We start from the raw sequence: 25,023 nt of genomic DNA, 5'->3' as shown, positions 1-25,023 counted from the left end.
TTGGTAAATTGGGTGTCAAAGTACAGAGCAGAATAAACCTTTGCTGAAAATTTTTGTGGAGGGTTGTAGATTGATTTGCTCTAGCCCTCAATGCTTCCTGATTGATTCTAAGAGGGAAACACTCTGACTGTACTTTAAATAGTGGACCGGAATGAGTTTATCATGGCTAAAAGGTAGAACCAGCCTACCACAATGGAGAAACAGTTAGCAAATGATTAATTACGGTATCTACGCCAAACCCAGATGTGTTCTCTCAGTACTCATTCTCTGCTTCTCTTCAGCATTTGTGGTTTATCACCCCTGCCTGATGGAAGCTGTTTTTCTAGGTCTGTGTTGCCTCTGGTTTTTCTGTTTGTTTGTTTGTTTCTTAGCTGTACTTGTTCTTGCTATTCTCAAGAGTGGGGACCTCTCAGGTGTTTACTCTTGTGAGTCTTCTTTATATTCTTGACAATGTCAGTATTTCATCTGTCTTATCTGTCTCAAGATCTTATGTTTTTTGAGCTCTAGGACCTTGTTGCTAACCTCATACTATGTCTCCTGTTGAATGTCACGTCAGCATGGAAATATCAGCATTTCTGTCACGGGGGTTATTCTCTCTTCCAAGCCAGCTGCTCTTCTTGTTCTAGACCATTCCCAGGCCAAGCTGAAAACTTTGTGACTTTTTCTATCTGTTGCTTATCGTCTACATCTTTACCACCCCTACCCTGCCTCCAGCCATAGTCAGTGTATTGCTAACTATATTTTTAAATCGAGGTATAATTCACTCACCATAAAATCACCACTTTCTTGTGTACATTTCAGTAGCTTATAATATATTCAAAGGTTTTGCAGTAATCACCACTAATTCCATCACCCCCCAAAAGAAACGCTTTATCTGTTATCAGTCATTCCCGATTTCCCCTCCAACATGCCCTGACAATCACTAGTACATTTTCTGTCCCCATTTTAAACATTTCATCTCTGTGGAATGATATAATATGTATTCATTTATGTCTCACTTCTTACACTAAGCATGATGTTTTCAAGGTTCATCCATGTTATAGCATATATCAATAGTTCATTCCTTCTTCTGGCCAAATGATATTTCTTTCTTTTTTTTTTTTAAAGATTTTATTTATTTATTTGACAGAGAGAGAGAGAGAGAGATCACAAGTAGGCAGAGAGGCAGGCAGAGAGAGAAGGGGAAACAGGCTCCCTACTGAGCAGAGAGCCCGATGTGGGGCTCGATCCCAGGATCTGAGGTCATGACCGGAGCCGAAGGCAGAGGCTTAACCCACTAAGCCACCCAGGCGCCCCCCAAATGATATTTCATTGTATGGATCTAACACATTTTGTTTATCCATTCATCAGTAGATGGACATTTGTGTTGTTACTATCTTTTGCCTATTAGGAATAATGCTGCTATGAAATTTGTATAAACATGTTTTCAGTTCTCTTGGGTGGATACCTAGGAGTAGAATTACTGGGTTACGTAATAACTCTGTGGTTAACTTTTTGAGGAAATCCCACAGTGTTTCCTAAAGCGTCTGTTAGATTTTACGTTCCTTCCAGCAATGTATGAGGGTTCCTATTTTCTACATCCTTGTCGACACTTGTTACTATCCATCTTTCTGATTATATATAGTCATCCTAGTAGATGTGAAGTTCTATCTTACTGAGGTTTTGATTTGCATTTCCCTAATGACTAGTTATATTGAGCATCTTTTCAAATGCTTACTGTCCATATGTTTATCTTGTTTGGATAAATGTCTATTCAGATCATTGCTTACTTTGTATTGAGTAATCTTTTTATTGTTGAATTTTAAGAGTTCTTGGTATATTCTGGATACTAAGCCCTCAGTTACATGATTTGCAGATATTTCTCTCATTATGTGGTTGATCCTTTCATCTTCTTGATAGGCATAAATTTGAGGTACATTTTTTTTTTAACATGGGGCTTGAACTCATGACCCTGAGATCAAGGCTTGAGCTGAGATCAAGAGTTGGTTGCTTAACTAACTGAGGCACCCAGGCATCTTGAGGCACAAATATTTTTAATTTTGATAAAGTCTAATTATTTTTTTGTATACTGATCTTGTATCCTGCACCCTTGCTAAACTTGTTTATTAGTACCAATGATTTTTTTTTTTTTGGTGTGTGTAAACTTTATATCTTATATATATATATACATATATATATATGTATATATATATACACACATATATATATATGATTGTGTTATCTGCAAATAGACAGCTCTACTTCTTCATTTCTTATCTGTGTGGTTTTCTTCTTGTCCTTGGTTAATTGTTTTGGTTAGACTCTCCAGTATAGTGTTGAAAAGAAGTTGCAAGGGCAGAGATCCTTGTTTTGTTCCTGATTTTAGGGGAACACTTTCAGTCTTTCAGCATTTAGTTAGCTGTATAATTTCCCTTTATCAGGTTAAGGAATTTCCCTTTCAAACTTAGTTTGTTGACTGTTTTTATCATACAATACCACAGATTTTGCCTAATGTGTGTGTGGGGGGGTTGCAGCTGAAATAATGGATTTTTCTACTTTATTAATACATTATATTGGTTTTCATGTACTGAACTAATCTGATTCCTGAGATAAATCCCAATCCCACTTGGCCATAGAGAATAACTCCTTTTATATGCTGTTGGATTGAGTTGGGGATTTTCATATGTACGTGCATAAGGGTCATTGGCCTCTAGTTTTTGTTGGTATTAATTCTTCTTTAAATGTTTAGTAGAATTCCCCTGGGAAGCCATCTGGCCCAGGGCTCTTTTTCTTGGGAGATTTTTGATTACTGCTCCAATTTCCTTATTGATTATGAGTCTGTTCAGGTTTTCTGTTTCTTCCTGGTTCAGTTTTGGTAGTTTATACTTGGCTAGGAATGTATCCATTTCTCACAGATTGTCTAATTTGCTAGCATATAGGTACTCACAATCAAAACAATCTTATGATTGTTTGTATATCATTGGTGTTGGTTGTCATCACTCCTCTTTCATTCATGATTTTATTAATTTGGGTCCTTTTTCTTTTCTTTTTGATAAGTCTGTCTGGGTTTTATCAATCTTATTAGTTCTTTCAAAGAACCAGCTCCTAGTTTCGTTGATTTGTTCTACTGTTCTTTTGGTTTCTATTTCATTGATTTCTGCTCTGATCTTTATGATTTCTCTTCTCCTGCTGGGTTTAGGCTTTCTTTGCTGTTCTTTCTCCAGCTCCTTTAGGGGTAGGGTTAGGTTGTATATTTGAGACCTTTCTTGTTTCTTGAGAAAGGCTTGTATTGCTATATACTTTCCTCTTAAGACCTCCTTTGCTGCATCCCAAATATTTTGAACAATTGTGTCTTCATTATCATTCGTTTCCATGAATTTTTAAAATTCTTTAATTTCCCAGTTGACCCATTTATTCTTTAGTAGGATGCTCTTTAGCCTCCATGTATTTGAGTTCTTTCCAACTTTTCTCTTGTGATTGAGTTCTAGCTTCAGAGCATCATGGTCTGAAAATATGCAGGGAATGATCCCAGTCTTTTGGTACCAGTTGAGTCCTGATTTGTGACCCAGGATGTGATTTATTCTGGAGAATTTTCCATGTATACTAGAGAAGAATGTGTATTCTGTTGCTTTGGGATGGAATGTTCTGAATATATCTGTGAAGTCCATCTGGTTCAGTGTGTCCTTTATAGCCTTTATTTCCTTGTTCATCTTTTGCTTAGATGATCTGTCCATTTCAGTGAGGGGGGTTTTCATGTCCTACTGTTATTGTATTATTATTAATGTGTTTCTTTGATTTTGTTATTAATTGGCTTATATAATTGGCTGCTCCTATGCTCGGGACATAGACATTCAAAATTGTTAGAGCTTCTTGTTGGACAGACCCTTTAAGTATGATATAGTGTCCTTCCTCATCTCGTATTATAGTGTTTGGTTTAAAATCTAATTTATCTGATATAAGGATTGCCACCCCAGCTTTCTTTTGATGTCCATTAGCATGGTAAATGGTTTTCCAACCCCTCACTTTCAATCTGGAGGTGTCTTTGGGTCTAAAATGAATCCCTTGTAGACAGCATATCGATGGGTCTTATTTTTTTATCCAATCTGATACCCTTTGTCTTTTGATTGGGGCTTTTAGCCCACTTACATTCAGGATAACTATTGACAGATATGAATTTAGTGCCACTGTATTGCCTGTAAGGTGACTGTTACTGTATATTGTCTCTGTTCCTTTCTGGTCTGTTACTTTAAGGTTCTCTCTTTGCTCAGAGGACCCCTTTCAATATTTCCTGTAGGGCTGGTTTGGTGTTCACAAATTTTTTTTTAGTTTCTATTTGTCCTGGAAGCTTTTTATCTCTTCTTCTATTTTCAATGATAGCCTAGCTGGATATGGTATTCTTGGCTGCATGCTTTTCTTGTTTAATGCTCTGAATATATCATGCCAGTCCTTTCTGACCGGGCAGGCTGCCATAAGTCTGCTGCCAATCTAATGTTTCAACCACTGTAGGTTACAGACCTCTTGTCCCAGGCTGCTTTTGGTATTTTCTCTTTGTCTCCAAGGCTTGTAAGTTTTACTATTAGATGATGGGGTGTTGGCCTATTTTTATTGATTTTGAGGGGGATTCTTTGTGGCTCCTGGATTTTGATGCCTGTTTCCCCCAAATTAGGGAAGTTCTCTGCTATAATTTGCTCCAATATACCTTCTGCCCCTCCCTTTCTTTTCTAATATCCCAATTATTCTAATACTGTTTCATCTTATTGTGTCACTTATCTCTTGAATTGTCCCCTTGTGGTCTAGTAGTTGTTTATCTCTCTTTTATCCAGCTTCTTTATTCTCCATCATTTGGTCTTCTATATCACTAATTCTCTCTCTTTTTTTTTTTTTAAGATTTTATTTATTTATTTGACAGAGAGAGATCACAAGTAGGCAGAGAGACAGGCAGAGAGAGGGAGGGAAGCAGGCTCCCTGCTGAGCAGAGAGCCTGATGTGGGGCTTGATCCCAGGACCCTGGGATCATGACCTGAGCTGAAGGCAGAGGCTTAACCCACTGAGCCACCCAGGTGCCCCACTGATTCTCTCTTCTGCCTCATTTATCCTAGCAGTTAGAGCCTCTTTTTTTATTACACCTCATTAATAGCCTTTTTGATTTCAATTTGGTTAGATTTTAGCTATTTTATTTCTCCAGAGAGGGATTTTCTAGTATCTTTTATGCTTTTCCCAAGCCCAGCTAGTATCTTTATAATTGTCATTCTGAACTCTAGTTCTTACTAACGTCCATATTGATTAGGCTTCCATCAGTCAGTCCTGCCTCTTGTTCGTTCATTCTTTCTTTCTTTTTTGAGGTGAGTTTTCCTGTTTTGTCATTTTGTCTAGAGAAGAATAGATGAATGAGAGAACAAAATGCTAAAAGGGTAACAATGACTCCAGAAAAACATTCACTAAACAAATCAGAAGAGATCTGAAACTGGAGGGGAAAGAAATGGGAAAAGGGTGGTGAATAGAACAGAGCTACACACTAGATCTGGGGTGTATTTTGGTCTATTAGAAGAAATTGCTTCCCAGAATTTTAAAGAAAGAAAAACTTATATATATACAAAAATAAGGGTAAATACAATGGAGGGATGGAATATGACTATAAAGATGAAAATTTAAAAAGAATTTTAAAAAGGAATTGATAAGAAACTCATTGAAAAAAGAAAAAAAATAAGGAAAAAATAAAGAGAATGTGATCAGGCAGGAGACTAGAACAAAGCCATATACTAGGTTTAGGGTATATTTTCATCTGTCAGAAGAAAGTGTATCCCAAAATTTTAAAGAAAGAACAACTTATATAAAAAAATAAGATTAAATACAATGAAGGGATAGAATATGACTGTAAAACTGAAAATCTAAGAAGATTTTTAAAAAGGAATTGATAAGATGGTAGTTGAAAAGAATAAAAATTCAAAAAATAAATAGAAAAAGAAAAAAAGTTTTAAAAATTAACTTTGAAAGACTAAGGAGTCATGGGGAAAAAGCCATGAATTCTATGTGCTATATTCCCCTAATGCTAGAGTTTTGCACTTCTCATTGATCAGTAAACTTGGTCTTGGCTGGATGTTCTTGCTGATCATCTTCTGGGTAAGGGGCCTGTTGCACTGATTTTCACATGTCTTTGCCTGAGGTGGAGTTGCATTGACCTTGCCAGGGGCCAGGCAGAATAATCCACTTGGGTTTGCTCCTGGTAGCTTTTGTTCCCTGAAAGCTTTCTGTATAGATTTGGAGAATGAGAATGAAAACGGTGGCTTCCCAGTCTCTGGCCCCAGAGGAGGTGAGAGGTCAGGGCCCCACTCCTCAGTGTGGCCTCAGAGAAAAGCAGTCAATCACTCCTCTCTCCCTGGTCCCTGGCCACACTTCATGCTCACTTGGCCTGTGACTGAGCATTTCTGTCTTTGGCATGCAACCCCATTTGGAGTGTCCAAACTCAGCAGATTCCTGTGGCAGGATCCCATGCTGCTCCTCCCAGTGGAGGAAGGAGAGTCTCCCCAGATTTGCTAGTTGTGGGGTCCCTTCTTGGAGAGTAGTGGCCCAACTGTGCCACAGATAATGATTTATGGCAACCCTGAGCTGAGAGCCCACTCCTCGGCTCTGTCTTTGCAGCTGGCTTCCCTCCTCCAACACTTGGGAGCTGTGCCACTGAGCTCTGCCCAGTCTTTCTGTGACCCCGAGGGTCCTGAGACCACACAGTCCAGTGAGGGTTTCACCTCCCTCCCATTCAGCCGCTGGAGCGACGTCCCTCAGTGGAGCAGACTTCTTAATGTTCAGATTTTTGCTCCACTGCTCTATCACTTGCTGGTAGCCAGATGATAGAAGCTCTCTCCCCTGTGGTCTATCATCTCTAATATTGCCCTGGATTCTCTTCTTCACAGTCCTACCTTCCAGAAAGTGTTCACTTTTCCATTCATAGAATTGCTGCTATTCTTTGATCTCCTGTTGAGTTTGTAGGTGTTCAGAATGGTTTGGTAACTAACTGAATTCCTGGGATGAGATAAAATTTAGCTTTCCTACTCCTCTGCCATCTTGCTCCTCCCCAATTTTGCTGATCTTTTAAAAAACCAAATTTTGGGTCTGTTGATTTTCTCTATCTTTTTTTATTCTCTATTTTTTTCCCCTTCTCAAATCTTTATTTCTTCCTTTCTCCTTGTTTTGAGTTTAGTTTGCTCTTTTTCCATTTTCTAGTGGAATTGAGTTACTGAGTTAAGATTTTTTTCATTTTTAGTGTAGCCGTTGACATCTATAAATTTCCTCCAGTAACTGCTTTCTTTGTGTTCTGTGAGTTTTGGTAAATGGTGTTTTCATTTTCATTGATCTCAAATTATTTTTTGATTTCCCATATGAATTCCTTTTTGACTGGCCATTTAGGATTGTGTTGTTTAATTTCTATGTAGTTACATATTGCCAGAGTGTCTTTCTGTTACTGATTTATGGTTTTTTATGATTTGAATCCTTTTATGTTTTTTAGACTAAGGACCACCAACTGTTCTTGATCTTCTCTCAGAAGCCTCTTTCTTGTGTATGCCTTTTTATTCCCACTGCAACTACCCTTGGTGGGCTCTTTTAGCTTCCTGTGTAGCCTACAAACCACTGTCATGTGACATGTCCTAACCCCTAATTTAGTGCTTCCCTTTTGTTGACAAAATAAGTCACCATTTCTTAACCTACCTTTTAAGGTCTTCTGCGACCTGGACCTAACCTAGCTCTTCCATTCTCAGGTCTGAAAAGACTTTTACCTTGGGCCATGCCTGGAGAAATAGTCCTGTTAAATTAAACAAGACATAACTTCTAACATCAGTCTATAAGTCTTAAGTATTCAGTGGATAAAGTCTCTTTGTTCTCCTTTTTAACCAATTATTGATTTTTTAAAAAAATTAGTGACTCTTCTTTGTTTTCATCTGTGGGATGGGAATTCTAGGAAAATTTGAAAGTTGTTTAGTTGCTTCCTTCTTAAACTTGTGACTCTTAGCATTACCATCTTTACACATAATTCTATCAAACTGAATCAGAGGTTAAGGAAATTTAACAACAAAATCCTCTTGAATACCATCAGCAAAATATTATGATTTATGCTATTTACAGTACTTGATGTAGCTCATTACTGGAGAAGCCTCTCTTCTGTCCTTCAGTACCCAGCTCAAATGATCCTTCTTCTATGAAATCTCTATTGTTACCCCTTAAAAATGATCTCTTCCTTCTGAATACCTCTGACCCTTTATTCTCTTTTAATGCCTTCCTTTTATAATATGTATTTATGTGTTTGCCTTTTCCTCCCTCTCTTAGCCTCAAGGCACTTTGGAGACTGACTAATATTTTGCACAAAGTGTTTTGTACATAATAGGGAGCCCCGTAAATATCTTTGGGACAATGACAGAATAATTTTTAAAACATGTCTTTTTATTTGTCCATTTTCCAGTTCTGTAGCTCCAAACTTACTCCATCTCTTGTCCAAACTACCGGAAGTTTCTCAGTCCCCTTTCTTAATGTAGCATTGCCCTTCTCTATATAGTATTTGTTAGTTTTCCTCGTTATGTGTTGCTTCAACAAGGACACCTTACTGCAGAAAGATCTGCCATGGCTTCATTTTAGAGACTGAGGCTGTCCCAGCTTCTCGTGTTCAGCTCCCAATTCTACTAAAGTCCTCTCAGACTTCCCCCCACTTCTTTCTTTCTATCTTCTAGGAAGAAATCTCTCTATTACTTCTATTATAGACAATGAAATTATTGGATAAATTAGCCCCACTTACCCACCTATTTTTCTCATTATCCCACTTCTACTTCAGATCCTTTCCTCACACTCCTTCTCATTTCATTTCCATCTTTCAATGAAATTGCCATTTTCATTATAAAACCCTTCTCTGTTACTTAAATGGAAAATTTTATCTCAATCCTTTGACTTCAAGACTGTTTTTCTGCTATGACACATTGCCTTTTTATTAGAAAAGAGATGATGTCATATCTTTTTACATCTCCCTTGAAACTGTTTCTAGCATGTAGACATTAAACACATATTTGTTAAAGAAATGAATACATGTATTTAAAATTGAGATCTTTCTTGAAGGATTTGGCAATTCCTGAAAGTATGTGGGCTCTGTTTTTTAAAAAATTCATGATCTCCTATGAAAGAAGTATCAGTATTCCTTAATTTTGTAGTATTAGTGGTTTTACAAACCAAAAACTTACTATGTATCTATATGTGAATTTACCATTTAAAAAAATTCATGATCTCAGGCGCCTGGGTGGCTCAGTGGGTTAAGCTGCTGCCTCCGGCTCAGGTCATGATCTCAGGGTCCTGGGATCGAGTCCCGCATCAGGCTCTCTGCTCAGCAGTGAGCCTGCTTCCCTCTCTCTCTCTTTGCCTGTCTCTCTGTCTACTTGTGATCTCTCTCTGTAAAATAAATAAATAAAATCTTAAAAAAAAAATTCATGGTCTCTTATGAAAGAAGTATCAGTATTCCTTAATTTTGTAGTATTAGTGGTTTTATAAACTAAAAACTTATTATGTATCTATATGTGAATTTACATTTCTATTACAAGGTTACATACACGTTTGAAACTTTGTTTTAAATCAGTCATTCTTTCAGGGTTTCACATTAAGGGGAATAAAATAATACACTTGATTTTATTGATTTGTCTTGTTTTCAAGTCATTGTGAAACAGAATAACATATAGTACCAAGTGAGTTGAACTAAATAAGCTCTCTCTTGGTTTAAACAGCTATTTACATTTTAGCTTTAAACTAACAAATCCATTCCCTAAAGAACATTTTGGAGACTGGTACATAATATTTTGTAATAGTCAATAAACTTTTATTCAAAAAGTACAGAAAGCATAGTTTCAGGAGTTAGAGTCAGGGTTTTATTTTTTGATCTTGTTGGGTTTTTTTCTTTTTTTCCTCACCACATCACATTGTTGAGTCATCTTCTCTTGGCCTTGATTAAAATTTCTTTTCCTAGAAAAAATGAAATACACTAGTGCTTACATTTCAGAGGGTAGATAATGTCGGTTAGCAATAGAGCTCTCTATGAAGAACTTTGGATGTCCAGAAGTTACTGTTAATGCTTAATGTAAAAGGAGTGAGTCACTGGAAGTATTAACTTTTAAAAGTCTTTTGTGCTTTCAAGGTGGTTTCCAGAAGTTCAGAATATTTATTACCAAGGTAATAAAAAAAAGCAATTGCCAACTGGTGACAGCAGTGCCAAATTGGAATCTTTTTTCAACTGCGCGGCTACGCTTATGACTTTACAGCTGCAAGAACTCACTTTGGTCTCCATGCAGGATTTCACAGACTTAATAGCACAACCACCAGTAAGTATGGTGCCATAACACCACTATTCAACTGCTTATTTATTTTCAAGAGGAAGAAGATTTAAAAAAAAAAAAAAGACCTTTACCAGTGGAAGAGGAAGAAGTATATCTTTAGATCACTTACCTATTTAAAAACACTTAGTATCAACCTGAATATTCAGGATATATGGGTATCACCTAGTTGGTGAGGATTAGTGAAGAGAAGTGAAAACTTCTCATTGGGAAATTTGGGCCATGATGGCTGGGGGAGGTTTCTGCAAGGAACTCTCTTCTTTCCAGAAGAAGGTCCTGTTCGACTATGAGCTGGGCTTGGGAATCAGAATGTTCTCTTAAGCTCTTTCTTGCACGATTCCAGAGCCCCACTGCTATGCACATCCTCCTTTTTCTGAAACCTTGACCCCAACTCTGGTTGATCTGTAGGCCCGGTGGGTACTAAACACCAGCACGTCTAGCTGGGAATTGCTCTTGCACTTTTTAGTAGAACTCCTCATTGGCTTAACTGTCTAGGGCATAAGAGGAAAGGTGAGTTCCCATGAGTTCTAATTGGGATCACTGCACTGCTTAGTCTCTCCCAATTCATATATATATATATGTGTGTGTGTGTGTGTGTGTGTGTGTGTGTATATGTATATACTCACATACATGTATACTTTTTTTTTTTTTTGCAGGATTCTGTTAGAGCTTTTGAACATCCCGGTTTCATCATGAGGCTGATTCTTGAAAATGACACCATTAAGTTTGAACCTGAGTTCAGTGACTATATAGACATCCTTCTAAATGTTTATGATATCATGATTAAGGCTGTCAGTTTTGTGCCAAGAGTTGAAACAAAACTGTATTCCAAATGGGTAAGTAACAAGGATATTCTGATTGCTTGAATTTTGATGATGACATTCATTTCAAACAACTTCTAAAAGGTGTAGACCTGTATCCTCTGCTGTGCGGAATATAAATGGCTTGGTAACATTGGCTTATGAGAAGCTTTTAATTAAAAAATACAATTTTTCCATTACAGTATACTTAGTTACTTAGTCTAGTCTTGCATTGGACTGAAACTTTTCTTAAGGGAAGGAATTAAAGTTGTGATCAGGTTTAAGGCAGTCAGTCAGGGTTTGCTGTGGCACCCACGCCATGCTGCACACCCCCTAATACTTCTCTAGCTTTCTCAGATGGTCCTCCAGTTGGTTACTCTCCTCATATTCCTTTTCCCATCAGCATTAGTGTCTGTACTCTCAAATCACAGATTATGCTTCCCTTCTCTCTCTGGCCATTTATTTAGCAAAGCTATGCTGAACTTGTACATTTCAACGGGAGTTACTGCAGTCTAGTATGCAAGTCGAGCATGTCTGATAATTCCTTAACTTAAAAGGTTTTCAAGCTTTGTAAGTCCAATCAGTAGCTTTCTTATTTCCTTCCTATTTTATTTTTTTTAAAATATTATTTTATTTATTTATTAAAAATTTTATTTATTTATTTGACAGACAGACATAACAAGTAGGCAGAGAGGCAGGCAGAGAGAGAGGAGGAAGCAGACTCCCTGCCAACCAGAGAGCCCGATGCGGGGCTTGATCCCAGGACCCTGGGATCATGACCTGAGCTGAAGGCAGAGGCTTTAACCCACTGAGCCACCCAGGCATCCCTAAAAATATTATTTTAGAGCGCGTGTGTGCACATGAGCTGGGGCAGGCAGAGGGGGAGAGAGAAGGAGAGATGATTTGAAGCAGACTCTTTACTGAGCACAGAGCCCAAAATGGGGCTTGATCTCCCGACCATGAGATCATGACCTGAGCTAAAACCGACTGTGCCACCCAGACACCCCTCTTTTTTATTTTTAAAATAGTTCACAAATATTTCATGTACAGGAAAGGGTCCAGGAGACTAGTGTGTAGTTTTAAGTGGTAATAAAGTTACCCCTGTGTACTTACAATCTAACTAGAGAAATGTAATATTACTGATACCTTTAAGCTCTTCCTGCTCCCCACTGCCCTTCCCTGTTCACCTTCCTCTGCTTCTGCCTTCTAGCAAAAGAATCACAATCTTGAATTTTGTAGTTCTTAATCTGAAATTTTTAAGATACACTTGCTACCTGTCTGCATATCCCTAAACAATTTCCATTTAGTGTTTCCATGTCTGTGTATATATGTGGAATCCTCTTATAATCAGTGACTTGTTTTATTTTATTCAACATTGTGATTGTGAAATTATCCATTGTGAGGATATTTATCTTCATTGTAAAGTTTCTATTTTTTCATTATTTTTATTTTCTAGGAATTCCATTAAGTTGTCACATGGGACTTGTCACTTTTTATTGTCCCCTGTATTTAGTTGTATATTCATTTCTCTTTCACTTCTCCATTCACTGATCTGACTTGTTTATGGTGGTTTATTTCTATGGGTGTTTTTCCTTTATTATTATGGGCTCATACATGTAAGAACTTCATGCAAGGAAGTCCTTAAGGCCTTAATTTAAGGTGGTTCCTCCCAAATTTGCATATTCTCCTCACAGTTACTCTGGAGGTCTCTCCAGACCAACAATCTTTTTTTTTTTTAATTTAATTTAATTTATTTATTTGACAGAGACACAAGTAGGCAGAGAGGCAGGCAGAGAGAGAGGGGGAAGCAGGCTCCCTGTTGAGCAGAGAGCCTGTTGCAGGGCTCGATCCCAGGACCCTGAGATCATGACCTGAGCTGAAGGCAGAGGCTTTAACCCACTGAGCCACCCAGGTGCCCCCAAGGACCATTTTTAAATAAAATTCTTGCCAAGGATTTTGTGGACAACACGGGCAGTGTGAATGCTTACCAAGTCTGCATGAGAACAAGCTGGTGGTCACAATCTTAAGGCCACGGTCTTTTTTCTTCTCCACCGAAAAACAAGGTCAAAACAGGGCGTTGTTGGTTCCTCATTCAGAGGTTCTGTCACCTTTCAGCATTCTGAAATTTTCTATCACCTTTCAGTATTCTTGGCTTTCTGTGGGGGTAGCCAATGTGACGTCCCTCTCTGCTCAGGCTTGAGGCTTTGTTTCCTAACAGCCATTCTGCCACCCCCTCCCCTGCACGTAGGCCCACCTTGCTAGAGACTCATTAAAACAAAGCTTAGGCCACCAGGGATCAGCAGTCTCTAGGGCCGCTGTTCACTTCCACACATAATTACCTCCCAACTCATGTGTTCCCTCACGTTTAGCCCCTAGACTTTCCCTATTATTTTATTTTGCTTCCTTAGCTATGCATTAGAAAAGTTATATTTGGCATTTTTTCTGGCCTTCTTATATGTTTTGAACTAGATATTTTCAGGTTATACATTCCTCATATTGTCATAAATAGAAGTCTCTGGAGAAATGTAGTTTACTTTGGCTTTTGTTTAATTTCAGTTCAGCTATTGTATCTTTCTCCAGGCATACCCTGCCTTTTTTCAAGAAGGATTTGAGGGAGTTTATGAAACAGACAAATAGAACGAGTTAATAAGAGTTACTAGGCATGCTCAGAGTGGAGAAAAGTATTACCATCATTTGAATGAATATAGTTACTTTGATTTAATGGTTATAAAATATGGTTCTAAGTTTCCTGGCTTCTGAAGTGAGGAGGAATATATGACAAGTTTTAACTGGGATTAAGCAGTTAATTTAAACTGCTCAGATCTTTTTCCCTGTTATCAGATTTTGAGAGAGAAGTCTTACATTTTACATGGGGTAATAGTTCTGAAATCCTACATATCAGGACCACCTGGTGATATTTTAAAAATACAAATCTACCACCACCGCTTCTTGCCCCTAGAGATGTGGATTCACAATGATAGCTTGTTCTCAGAAATAGGTTGCTGGAATCATCTAGGGATATTTTGCTGGTAACCCAGTTTGGAAACGATGTAGAATGTACTTCGAGTAAGATGACTGAACATGATTTTGATGACCTTTGACAGCAATGGCAGACGTGGTTTGTAGAGGTGTTCTTATCATAATCTTTGATAGAAACTGAAAGTGAAATTAAAATACATTTCTTTCCCCATGGAAGACAAACCTACAAGGGCCTAAGATGCTGTGAATCCAAGCATATCAGCATCTCATGATTTATTTTGATAGACTTTCGAACACGTGAGCTGTCTCATTCAAAATATCATTTCCCTTAACTCTTGATAGGAACTGATTAGAGTTCATATCAAAAGTATACTTTCTAATATAGTTCTGATATACTGGTATCCAATTAGGTTTAGAAAGATAGACCTATAAGCTGAAGACATTAGGCAGGCTATTAATACATTTAAGAAATATTATATAATGAGTATTGATGAGCTTGGTATTAGATCCAATAATTACTTTGTGTACATACACAATATAGATTTCTTTAGCTCAGAGTCCCCCGCCCCCCAGCTGGCCCCAGAAAAGATGGCACAAAGCATCTACTGAGCCCAGCGTTGTAGTGGTGGTGGTGGTGGTGGGATTCACTAATGTTCTCAAGAAGGGTCTAATTCTAACCATTATGATTTCCTAAAATCCCCCAGGGGGCATAGCGGGCAAATGCATCCTGGATAGCTGAATAAATTATCCAGTTCTCTAAGGAATCCTTTAATATTATCTAGTGAATGCTCTAGAATATCCACTACTGATCATAATTTTTGTTAGAGTGAAAAATCCCTTCTTCCGAATGAAAGGTAGAGCAGGTATATTTTTAAGTGTAACTTGGTTCAAGATAATAAACCCTATAGGCACATTTCCTTGCCCTCTTATTTGAAAAGAGGAGACAAGCTATTGAGATTTGTTTGCTTATTAAAAGTTGTTATCTGATTCATTATTCTAATGGTGATAGCAGAACGCACATTTTGTAACCAGGGATTTCAGTTTCTTCTAGTTGCTGTTCACACAATCAAAGATCAAAGGTCAATGAATGAGTAAACAATTTTTCTTTGTTCTAGACAGATTACTCCTCAAGGTGAAAAAGTACTGTGATCAAAGAATATGATGATATGACATTGAGCTGGCTTACTTTTTAAAAATAAAGTACAATGCAAGCACTACCTTGCAATTGCACAAACACAATGTGGGTTTTGGTGTTTTTATTTTGTGTGTATTTTCAAGTGACAGTTCTTTCATGCATACAGAAAAACCAAAACACAACTAGGTAGCCTTGAAGGAAAACAAAAAAAGTATATGAAACTTAGTTATTCAATATACTATTAGACGGAATCTCTTTCTATAGAGATTAGAAAACAAAAAAGAGGGATACCTGGGTGGCTCAGTTATTTAAGCATCTGCCTTGGGCTCAGGTCATGATCCCAGGGTCCTGGGATCGAGTCCTGCATCTCGGTCAAGCTCCCTGCTCGGTGGGGAGTCTGCCGCTTCCTTTCCCTCTTCCTGCTGCTCCCCCTGCTTGTGCTCTCTCGCTTTCTGTCAAATAAATAAAATCTTTAAAAAAATCAAAAAGACTTTATGAGTGTGTGTGTGTGTACACACACACACACACATACACACACAGTAAGATTGGCATTTTTACAAAGATAAATGATACAGTTACCTTTATTTTTTTAAATGAATGTTATTTTTCCCTTTATTTAGGAAAGTAAGTCTAAACCAACCACCTTGAAGCCAGTAATTCTGGATGAAATTGTCGAAGCCCACAAAGAAAAGGTGAAGGAAGTGATAATGAGAGAGAGTGTGGCACCTAAGGAGCACCTCAGACTCTATGACAAGTATGACTTCCTGGTCACCAGAAAAGCTGAGCAAGATGCTGATGCTTTCCTTGAAGAAAACCGTAGTTATGAGAAAATAATGCAAGAAATTCGCAAATACCAAAAACTAATAGAGGAGATACAGTACACATCTAGAAAGGTAAAGGGTCCATTTTGTACAACTGTTCTCTGTAACTAGGATCTTTTCCCAGTTTTATGAGGATGTGTTTTTAGATCATACAGTGAAAGAATCAGACCATAACTGTCAACAGGGAAAGTACTTATTGCCTCTCCATGAACCAAGCATTGTGGGGAACCCAGGATATATAGAAGTAGACAAAACAGTGTTCTTGTCCTCACAGAGCTGAAAGTCTAGTACTTCAAGTCTGACTTCTACTTTATATAATTTGTACTTTATATGATTTGACTCCTCAAAAATTCTAAGAGCTTAGTTTTATTTTGTTTTTGTTTTTTTGCTTTAGTGTTTATAAATCTTTCAGAAAATATGGTAATCACACCAAAATGTGATTACTTCTGTTCTGTAGGAGACTAGTAATTTAAGATTTTTGTTTGTCCTTTTTCATAGTTTCCAAAATTTCCACCCGAAATATGCATTACTCTTCTGTATGGAGCAGATACAACATCTAAATCCCCCACTGTCTATTTAGCAATAACTCAATTCTCCAAAGTTCTTATGTCCATTGTTGTCCTGAGATAGAATTGGCTTCCAAGATAACAAACTCTTGAAGGAGATTTATCCAGAGGATGGTTGTAAAATACAAATGGGAGGTTAGAAAATCCTGCCTGCATCATATTAAACACACATGCACACACACACCACACCACACCACACACACACACACACACACACACACACACACCCAAACAATATTGTGAGAATGGCAAAATTGTGGGAATCTTTTCTTTTCATGTTCATTAAACTTTTAATACTTCATGTTGCAGACTATTCGTTTAGGAATGTTTGAAATGCGCTGTGAGGAATTAATCAGAGCTTTGGTGAAACGAGCAGAACTTATTTGTGGAAAACTTATAGCTAAAATGTTCCGAGATCATCAGGAAGTAAATACAAGGTATTTATGTGATACTAGTATTTTTTTTTCAGGGTATTGTTAGATAGAATCAATTGTCATTCAAATAAAGTTATAGATTAGAACACTGTCATCAATGACCCTCCAAGAAGATGATGTCACACTTACTTCTACTTGGCTTTGTCATTTTATGATTATTATTAGTTTTTCACCACAAATGCACCTTCCTGATTGCTTGAAATAAGGTGGTAGTAAGAAGTGTTTGCAGTTTTGTTTGCACAAGTCAGATAGGTGTTCTCTAACATCACTAATGTTTTAAGTTTTAAGTTTGTATAATCAATGCACAAAATGGATTTTCAAAGTGGATTTACCTAATAGTTGTCCTGGGTCCTAATGGATCCTCAAATTTAGAATTTCACTCACTGGGATTACTCTTCAAGGCTAATAACTTGTTGTCTTAACTAAAAACTTATTTTTTGACTAACCTGGGGAATTTTAGGAAAACTGACTCATGTTAAGTAAACTCACGGAATGCTAAGGTATAAACAGAATGCCTCTGTATGTAGGCAAGATGTAGAACTAGTCTTGAATCAACAACTCGTGTTCGTGTTGCTCTGGGAACCTTTTTTCTGGTATCAGTCACATATAAGACCCCCCAATCAAAAATTTTGTAATAGTTATGGTAATATGGGAAAAAATAGATCATTAAAAAGAAGATTCGGGCTGTAAAAGCCTGAAGGAAGCTTGTATTAGGCACAAGAGTAGGTGCTTATATTCTAAATATGAATATAACTACTGTAATATATAATATATAATATATAATATATAATATATTTTAATTTACTATAATATATAAGTTATATATAACTACTATAAGCTATAGTCTTTTTTTTTTAAACATTTTATTCATTTATTTGACAGAGAGAGATCACAAATAGGCAGGCAGAGAGAAAGGAGGAAGCAGGCTCTCCACGGAGCAGAGAGCCCGACGCGGGGCTCGATCCCAGGACTCCGGGACCATGACGTGAGCCGAAGGCAGAGGCTTTAACCCACTGAGCCACCCAGGCGCCCCTATAAGCTATAGTCTTAAAGGGAAATAGAAATACAAACCAATAAGTTACAGTAAGGTTCAGTAAATACTGTAGTGAGCCACAGACACAGAACAGAGAAGGACATGATTAATGTCCTTCACAGCAGAGACTGGGCAAGTGGGAAAAATCAGGGCAAGCTACGAGGAAGATACGTGAATTCATTTTAGAGCATGAGTACTGGGAGTCTACCAGGTGAACAATGTAAATAAAAGAATTCCAACTAGAAAAAGTAACATGTAGAAGGGTGTGAGGTGTGAAAATGGATGGTGTTATTTGAAGAACTGGGACTGAGCTGTGTCGCTGGAAAGAGGAAGGAGGAGTGAGGGGTAAGGCTGAGGCAGGACGGGTACCTGCACAGCCAATCTAGGAGCCAGAATCCCATATTCAACTGTAAAAACACTTTTCCTTTAAAAGTTCTGGGAGAGGGATGCCTGGGTGGCTCAGTTGGTTAAGCAGCTGCCTTCGGCTCAGGTCATGATCCCAGCGTCCTGGGATCGAGTCCCACATCGGGCTCCTTGCTCTGCAGGGAGCCTGCTTCTCCCTCTGCCTCTGCCTGCCATTCTGTCTGCCTGTGCTCGCTCTCCCTCTCTCTCTCTGATAAATAAATAAAATCTTTAAAAAAAAAAAAAGTTCTGGGAGAATAGTGAAAATGTCTTTTACTTGTAGCTCTTCATGCTAAGTGAAATATTTATTTTAATTTCATAGCTATTTTCTCTGTCTCTTAACTGTCCCTTCTGAGGTTGTACTGAATCTGCTTTTCCCCTCTTTCTCCAAACCATACCTCTCACCACACACGGGATGTACAAAGGACATATCAGGAATATTAGAGGACCAGTCAGATACAAGTGCCTCGACTTCTTGCCCCTCTGTGTCTCACCTCAATTCTGCAAGAACCCTTCATTCCTGTCTCCCCATATTTTTGGGAAAGAGTCTGTCACACCATTCAAAGTTCTCTCTGCCTATGGGCTCAACCCTCGTGGCTCCTATCCTTCTGGAGCTGGTTCTACCAGTTGCCCATGTCCTCTGTATCTCACTAAAAATCTCTCCTCTGCTGTGGATTCTGCCTCTCAAACTTACAACCATCTTCAGAACCCTCTTTCTTCTTCCACACTTCCCACTTCAACCCAAATTCACAACCATGCTGTTTCTTTCTCCTTCACCTCATAGCCATTCTTCTTCTTCTTCTTTCTTCTCCCCCCCCCTTTTTTTTTAGAGAGAGAGAGAAAGGGTAAGGAGAGGGAGAATCTTAAGCAGGCTCCATGCCCAGTGGGGAGCCTGAGGCAGGGCTCAATCAAATGACCTGACATCATGACCAGAGCCAAAATCAAGAGTCAAAGTCTTAACTGCCTGAACCCCCGAGGTACCCCATCGCAGTGAATCTTCTTTAAGAAATTTCTACATGTTTTATCTGGTCTTTTTTTAGCTTCTACCCCCCCCCCCCTTTTTTTTTAAATCTCACAGTAAGTTCATTATATGGGCTACAGCCCAAATAAGTAGGAAATGTTTGCATATTACTAGAGGTTTCTGAGCATAGAGGTCCATGTTAACTGTTCGCCACAAGTAGAGTTAATCACTCCCTTACTTAGGACTACTTTTTTGGTGCTATCTCAACTAAATCTCTGGTAAAGCCCCTAAAATTCTAGGTCAGAAGTGATTGTTTATGGCCTTGTTTTCTATACAAGATTATGAGCTGCTTGAGAGTCATTATTACATCCTCTACAATTCTCTATCTCTGTCACTTAGTATTACAGTTGCAAATGTAAGAGACGATCATTAAATGTGTATTGAATGAATAATGGCACAAATTTTTAGATGTCATATAGATAAGATCATCTTACTTTGTTTTTCACATAATGGCACATTTAGTATATAAGAATATATTTAAGAATAGGGCGCCTGTGTGGCTCAGTGGGTTGAGGCCTCTGCCTTCAGCTCAGGTCATGATCGGGTCCTGGGATCGAGCCCCGCATCGGGCTCTCTGCTCAGCAGGGAGCCTGCTTCCCCCCCCCTCTCTGCCTGCCTCTCTGACTAATTGTGATCTCTCTCTGTCAAATAAATAAATAAAATCTTAAAAAAAAAAGAATATATTTAAGAATAAAACTTAGTTACATAAATTGATTTTGTCTGGTATTTCAGATTATGTGATGAATTTGAGAAGATAGCTGAAAAAGCTCTTAGCACTCCTCCAAATACAGCAGAACTAATGGAAATGAAGGTATTATTTATAAACTTTATAATCATATGTGTGTAAGTTGTTTCCCCAGCTGTTATTAGTTAATTATCAACATGATAATACAATAACAAATCACTGCAAAAGTTAAAAGAAGCTTAAAATAATGTTTTGTTTTGTTATTCTTAGCTCATGAGTCTACAGTTTGGTGATTCAGGCTGGTGCTGCTGGCTGGTTTTGCTCACAATTGGGTGGGTCACTCAGTTGGGTAAGCTAGTTCTCAGTTGAATTGACTAGCGAAACTATCTTTGGCAATTTGGCTCTGCTCCACTCGTCTCTTAAATTCCAGCAGGCTTACTGGACGTGTTCTCACGGCATGGTAGAGACACAAAACCACGCCCAGGTGTACAAATGCTTTTCAAGTGTCTCTGTGCATCACAGTAGTTAACATTTCATTGGCCAAAGCAAGTCCCATGGCCACAGCATGAGAAGATACCACAGGGTATGGCTATTGGGAGAGGTGAAATATCGGAGTTGTTTGTGTATTGTCTACCAATATTTTGGGGAACAATATTAATACTTACTACCATACTAATAGGCATAAACCAGGACTGTCTGGGCAACCTGAGATATGTGGCCATCCTTAATTTTTTAATCAAATATTTAATCTTTAATAATTTGTTTTTATAGGCTATTTTGGTTATACATTAAAAGTTTCTGTGGTAATTTGCTGAAATAAGTTTTGAGCATAGGATTTATGCTACTAAAAATATTAGGTAAGTCTCACTTTAATCATTTTTGGTGTTCCTTCTGTGTTAGAAAGTCATGTTATAACTGCCTAGTGGTAAGTAAAACAGTATAAAACAACTAGCTAATCACTATTTTATTTTACTCCTTTTTCATTCTTATAACAATAAGATTGTATAGGACTTACCCCATTTTCCACCCAGCATTCCCAAGATCTAAAACAGAATCTTTTCTTTTTAGATTGTAAAACAGGTAAGCAAACCCAGCAAAATACGTAAAATCATTCAAAACTTTGTATAGGGAAGAAATTACAAAAGAAGTGTAAGTGCTTATGTACATTCTTTAAATTAGTCATTTAAAGAAAAGTTTTTAAATCATTAGAACTGACTTTACATATCAACATTTAACTAAAAGAATTCTGTTTTCTTTAAAGTATTTGTACTTGCATTGGTGTTAGCATGTGAATGCATGTGTATGTGTATTTGATACACACATCTGTATATGATCACTTTTAGATTTTTATATTTTATATTAGTTGTTGTAGGATGTCAAGTGACACTCTGATCATGGATGATTATATAGTAGTTGGAGAATTCCATAACTGTATATGCCTGTGGAAAAAATAATGCTGAGTAGGAAGAGTGTCATTTATTTACCCTCCTAGCCATCTCTGGAAATATTTACAAATTTGTGGAGTTATTTAGTGTGAATTTCTATCGTTCATCACAATCTGTAACAGAATTAGCAAATAGGATTCATGAACTGATATTTGAAATATTTCTGCATCTTAAAAAAGTTTAGTCACACAAGAGTAAAATAACTTCTCAGTTTATGCAGTACTGAAATCAGTCATTATCAGTTGGGGAAATAAAAATCCATTCATTTGAATACACAGAAATCTGATTAATCACATTATAAAAGTATATTTTCAGTTAGACATTTATTTACTTGTGGAAACCACCATGGTTCCCATCTTATTTGTTTGGATTTATAACATAATATTTAGTCTTGTTAGAATGATATATTAATGAAAGACTTTTAGACAGTGTTTTTTTTCTTTTTAATTACAAAAGTAACATTTTAAATAATATGGGATTTTACAAAGTAGAAAGCAGAAGAAGCTCATCCTTTTCCATAATTCCTTTCTTTAGAGTAATGATTTTTTTTAGTGTGAATTCTGCTCTTTCCAAACATACATACAGTATTAAGTCTAAATAACACTAGGGAGAGAGAAGAAGAGAGAAAGACAGAAAAATGAAGATTAAATAGACTTTTAAAAACATGAGAAAAAGAAGCATTTACTTCATAGATAGGGAGGTGTAGACATAGACAAGGGAAGCTGGATATAAGTAGTTACAGGTAATTGCCAGTCTTCTCGTTTTTCAATGGGGATGGGGAAGGAGGTTTCCTTCAACATTTATATTATTCAGATATATAAGTTAACGTGTGTCAAAAGAGCTTTGAGAGAGCTCTATGTTTATGTGTATGTGCACATATACATGCGCACATGTCTGCGTGTGCTGATGCACACACACACACACAGACATACACACCCTGTGCATTCACCACCACTTCCCACAGATTTGCTTTTGCAAAAACAAAATCATTACTCTGCTGCAAGCTACTTTCTTCACTTAACAATGTACCTTCTTTGTATTTCTCCTAGGTAACAAGGAATCTTAGTTTTTTCCAAGATCAGTAGCTAATTACTCTAATATGATTTATTAAATGATCTATCAGTTGACTCCTAATTTTAAATGCATCTTTTCAACACTCAATTTCCACATGTACCTGGATCTAGTTCTGACCTCCGTTCTTCTTCCTCCTCTATTCCTCTGACAGAAGAAGAACTGTTTAAATAACTGTATCTATATGTATTATATTTTCATATTTGGCTACTTGCTATCATTTTTTTCATGATTATCTTTGCTACTCTTAAGGATCTATGATTTCAGAGACTGTCAGAATTATGATGAATTTTGTTTTTTAAATTGCCCATGCAGTTTTGCCCATGCAGATTGAAATTGCTTTGGTTTTATACTTACTAGAGGAGAATTTACATCTCGAGGATGTTACATCTTAACATATGTTTTCACATTTATTCAGAACTTTTAAAATGTCCCTCAATAAAATATTATCATTATCCTCATACAGATTTAGCACACTTCTTATTATATTTGCCTATAGCTATCTTTTAGATTTTGTAATTAAGAAAAGTGTAGCCCTGGTGTCTGCTGCAAGTCTGCAATCTGACATTTGTTATGGCGGTGATTCAACTAATACTTGTTTCCCCCAACAAGTCTCTGAGAGCAAAGCCATGGTCTGTTGATTGTCACACTGAATTGCCAGCGCCTGGTGGCGAGGTGTCAGGCACTGGAGGTGGGCACTAGGAGGTGCCCCAATATGCTACTGTGAAAGAATAGGTGATATTACTCTGCTTTATCTTTCCCAGAAACCCGTAACACTCTCTGGTTTTCCAGTGCTTCTTATGTGTTGTTTAGTATTTTCTGTTTTTTCCCACTGCTTTTGTGTAGAGGTGCTTGGGAATGATGACAGGAAAACTGTGCTGCAGTCTCCTGTCTTGAACTGAAAAGTCTACATTTCCAACAAGTCTGTGCATATTCATGCTTCTTTATACATAGCGTTTCCACAGCCTATGTTTTGACTTAAGCTGTTCCTTAAAATGCCTTTTGCAACTTTTGTCTTCCTGCAGGCTTATATTCAGAAAGTAGAGACAACGGACATGGTCGAACTGGGCCAGAGACTGGTGGATTCTAAAAACTGCCTCGCCTTCCTCATTGAGTGCACAAACTTTTCTCCAGCAGACATTAGGCTCAATAATAATGTGTTTCAGTGGTATGGAAGAATGGATGAAATTTTTGATGAACATAGGAAAATCATTAAAGAGAAAACAGAACAATATCAAGAAGGCCTTAAGGTTGGCATCACAGATATTTTAAATTATTTTCATTTTCTGGAAATGCTTAAGTTTCAACTTATGTGGCATCATCAGCTCTGTTTCACAGGTCAGATATTTAAGCTTTCTCATGCCATCAATTTTAGAGGAAGATGGTATCCATACTGGCTTGATATGTTATCATTTCTTGACTTTTCAAGGGTGAAAAATCCTAGTATACTGCCCTCAAGTGACCATTAATAAAAATAGTGTTTATCTTATACAGTTTATAGTACTTTTTTGAGTTACTTTCCTTATTTAACATCAAAGCTCTCTCAGCGAAGTGTGCCTTCACACACACTAAATCACCTAAGGATTGTGCCCAGAGTCCTCACTCAAACATTCAATAACTCTCGCCTTCTCTGGTGTCCTGCATAGAAGATGGTTTGTGTTTTTCCCCTCATCTACTTGTCCAGTCTCATCATTTACCTCCTCCACTCCTCATTCTTGACTTTTCGCTAACCCTGAGCAACTTTTAGATCCCTGGCCTGCTACACCTCTCCTCTCTCGAACATTCTCTCCATTTGCCAGTGAGCGCACCCCTGGCCCACTCACGTGATTCTTAGGCACTCAAGTGACTCTCTCAGAATTCCTCTCGCCACACCTCAGTTCTGCTGCTTCTCCGCTTCCATTACACTGTGACGCATCTCCGTGGATAATTACCTGATCATGATGTTGTCATTGTGAGGTGCGTCTCCCCCATGGGCGGTCAGCCCTTCGATAGGGGCTGTTTCATTGTTCCTTTTCTCCCTTTACACCGTGGCCAGTGAGGTGCCTGACACACGGGAAGAGTGGGAGCACTCCATGGCTGTGTCTGGATAAATGATTTCATATACTCAGTTTCACCGTATAAATGAAGAAGCTGAGGTTCCCAAAGTGAGGAGACTTGTGCCAGGTCAGCCAGGAGAGATGTCCCTTATAGCAAATCGCATTACGGCAAATGTGGTTAATTGACAGAACATGCTGGGAGACTAATTCACAGGCTTAACCAAAAACTTTTATTTTAAACAGTAGTCTGTGTTTCTGTTGTGC

General features: G+C 37.7%; 1 protein-coding gene across 1 annotated transcript in view; it reads left to right on the top strand.

Moving 5' to 3' along the window:
* The window catches only part of LOC111156405 (dynein axonemal heavy chain 7), a 263,890-nt gene that overhangs the window by 40,939 nt on the left and 197,928 nt on the right, over positions 1–25,023 (top strand). Inside the window, exons 11-16 of the mRNA XM_022517313.1 lie at positions 10,136–10,319; positions 10,988–11,167; positions 15,866–16,138; positions 16,942–17,069; positions 20,255–20,333; positions 23,749–23,973. Of these exons, the coding sequence (XP_022373021.1) occupies positions 10,136–10,319; positions 10,988–11,167; positions 15,866–16,138; positions 16,942–17,069; positions 20,255–20,333; positions 23,749–23,973 (1,069 nt within the window). The remainder of the gene's footprint in view (positions 1–10,135; positions 10,320–10,987; positions 11,168–15,865; positions 16,139–16,941; positions 17,070–20,254; positions 20,334–23,748; positions 23,974–25,023) is intronic.

Source organism: Enhydra lutris, unplaced genomic scaffold (genome assembly GCF_002288905.1).
Source record: "Enhydra lutris kenyoni isolate GAN:26980312 unplaced genomic scaffold, ASM228890v2 scaffoldscaffold1, whole genome shotgun sequence".
Taxonomy (NCBI): domain Eukaryota; kingdom Metazoa; phylum Chordata; class Mammalia; order Carnivora; family Mustelidae; genus Enhydra; species Enhydra lutris.
Note: the sequence above shows the minus strand (reverse complement) of the source record. Positions and strands in the feature narration are given on the sequence as shown.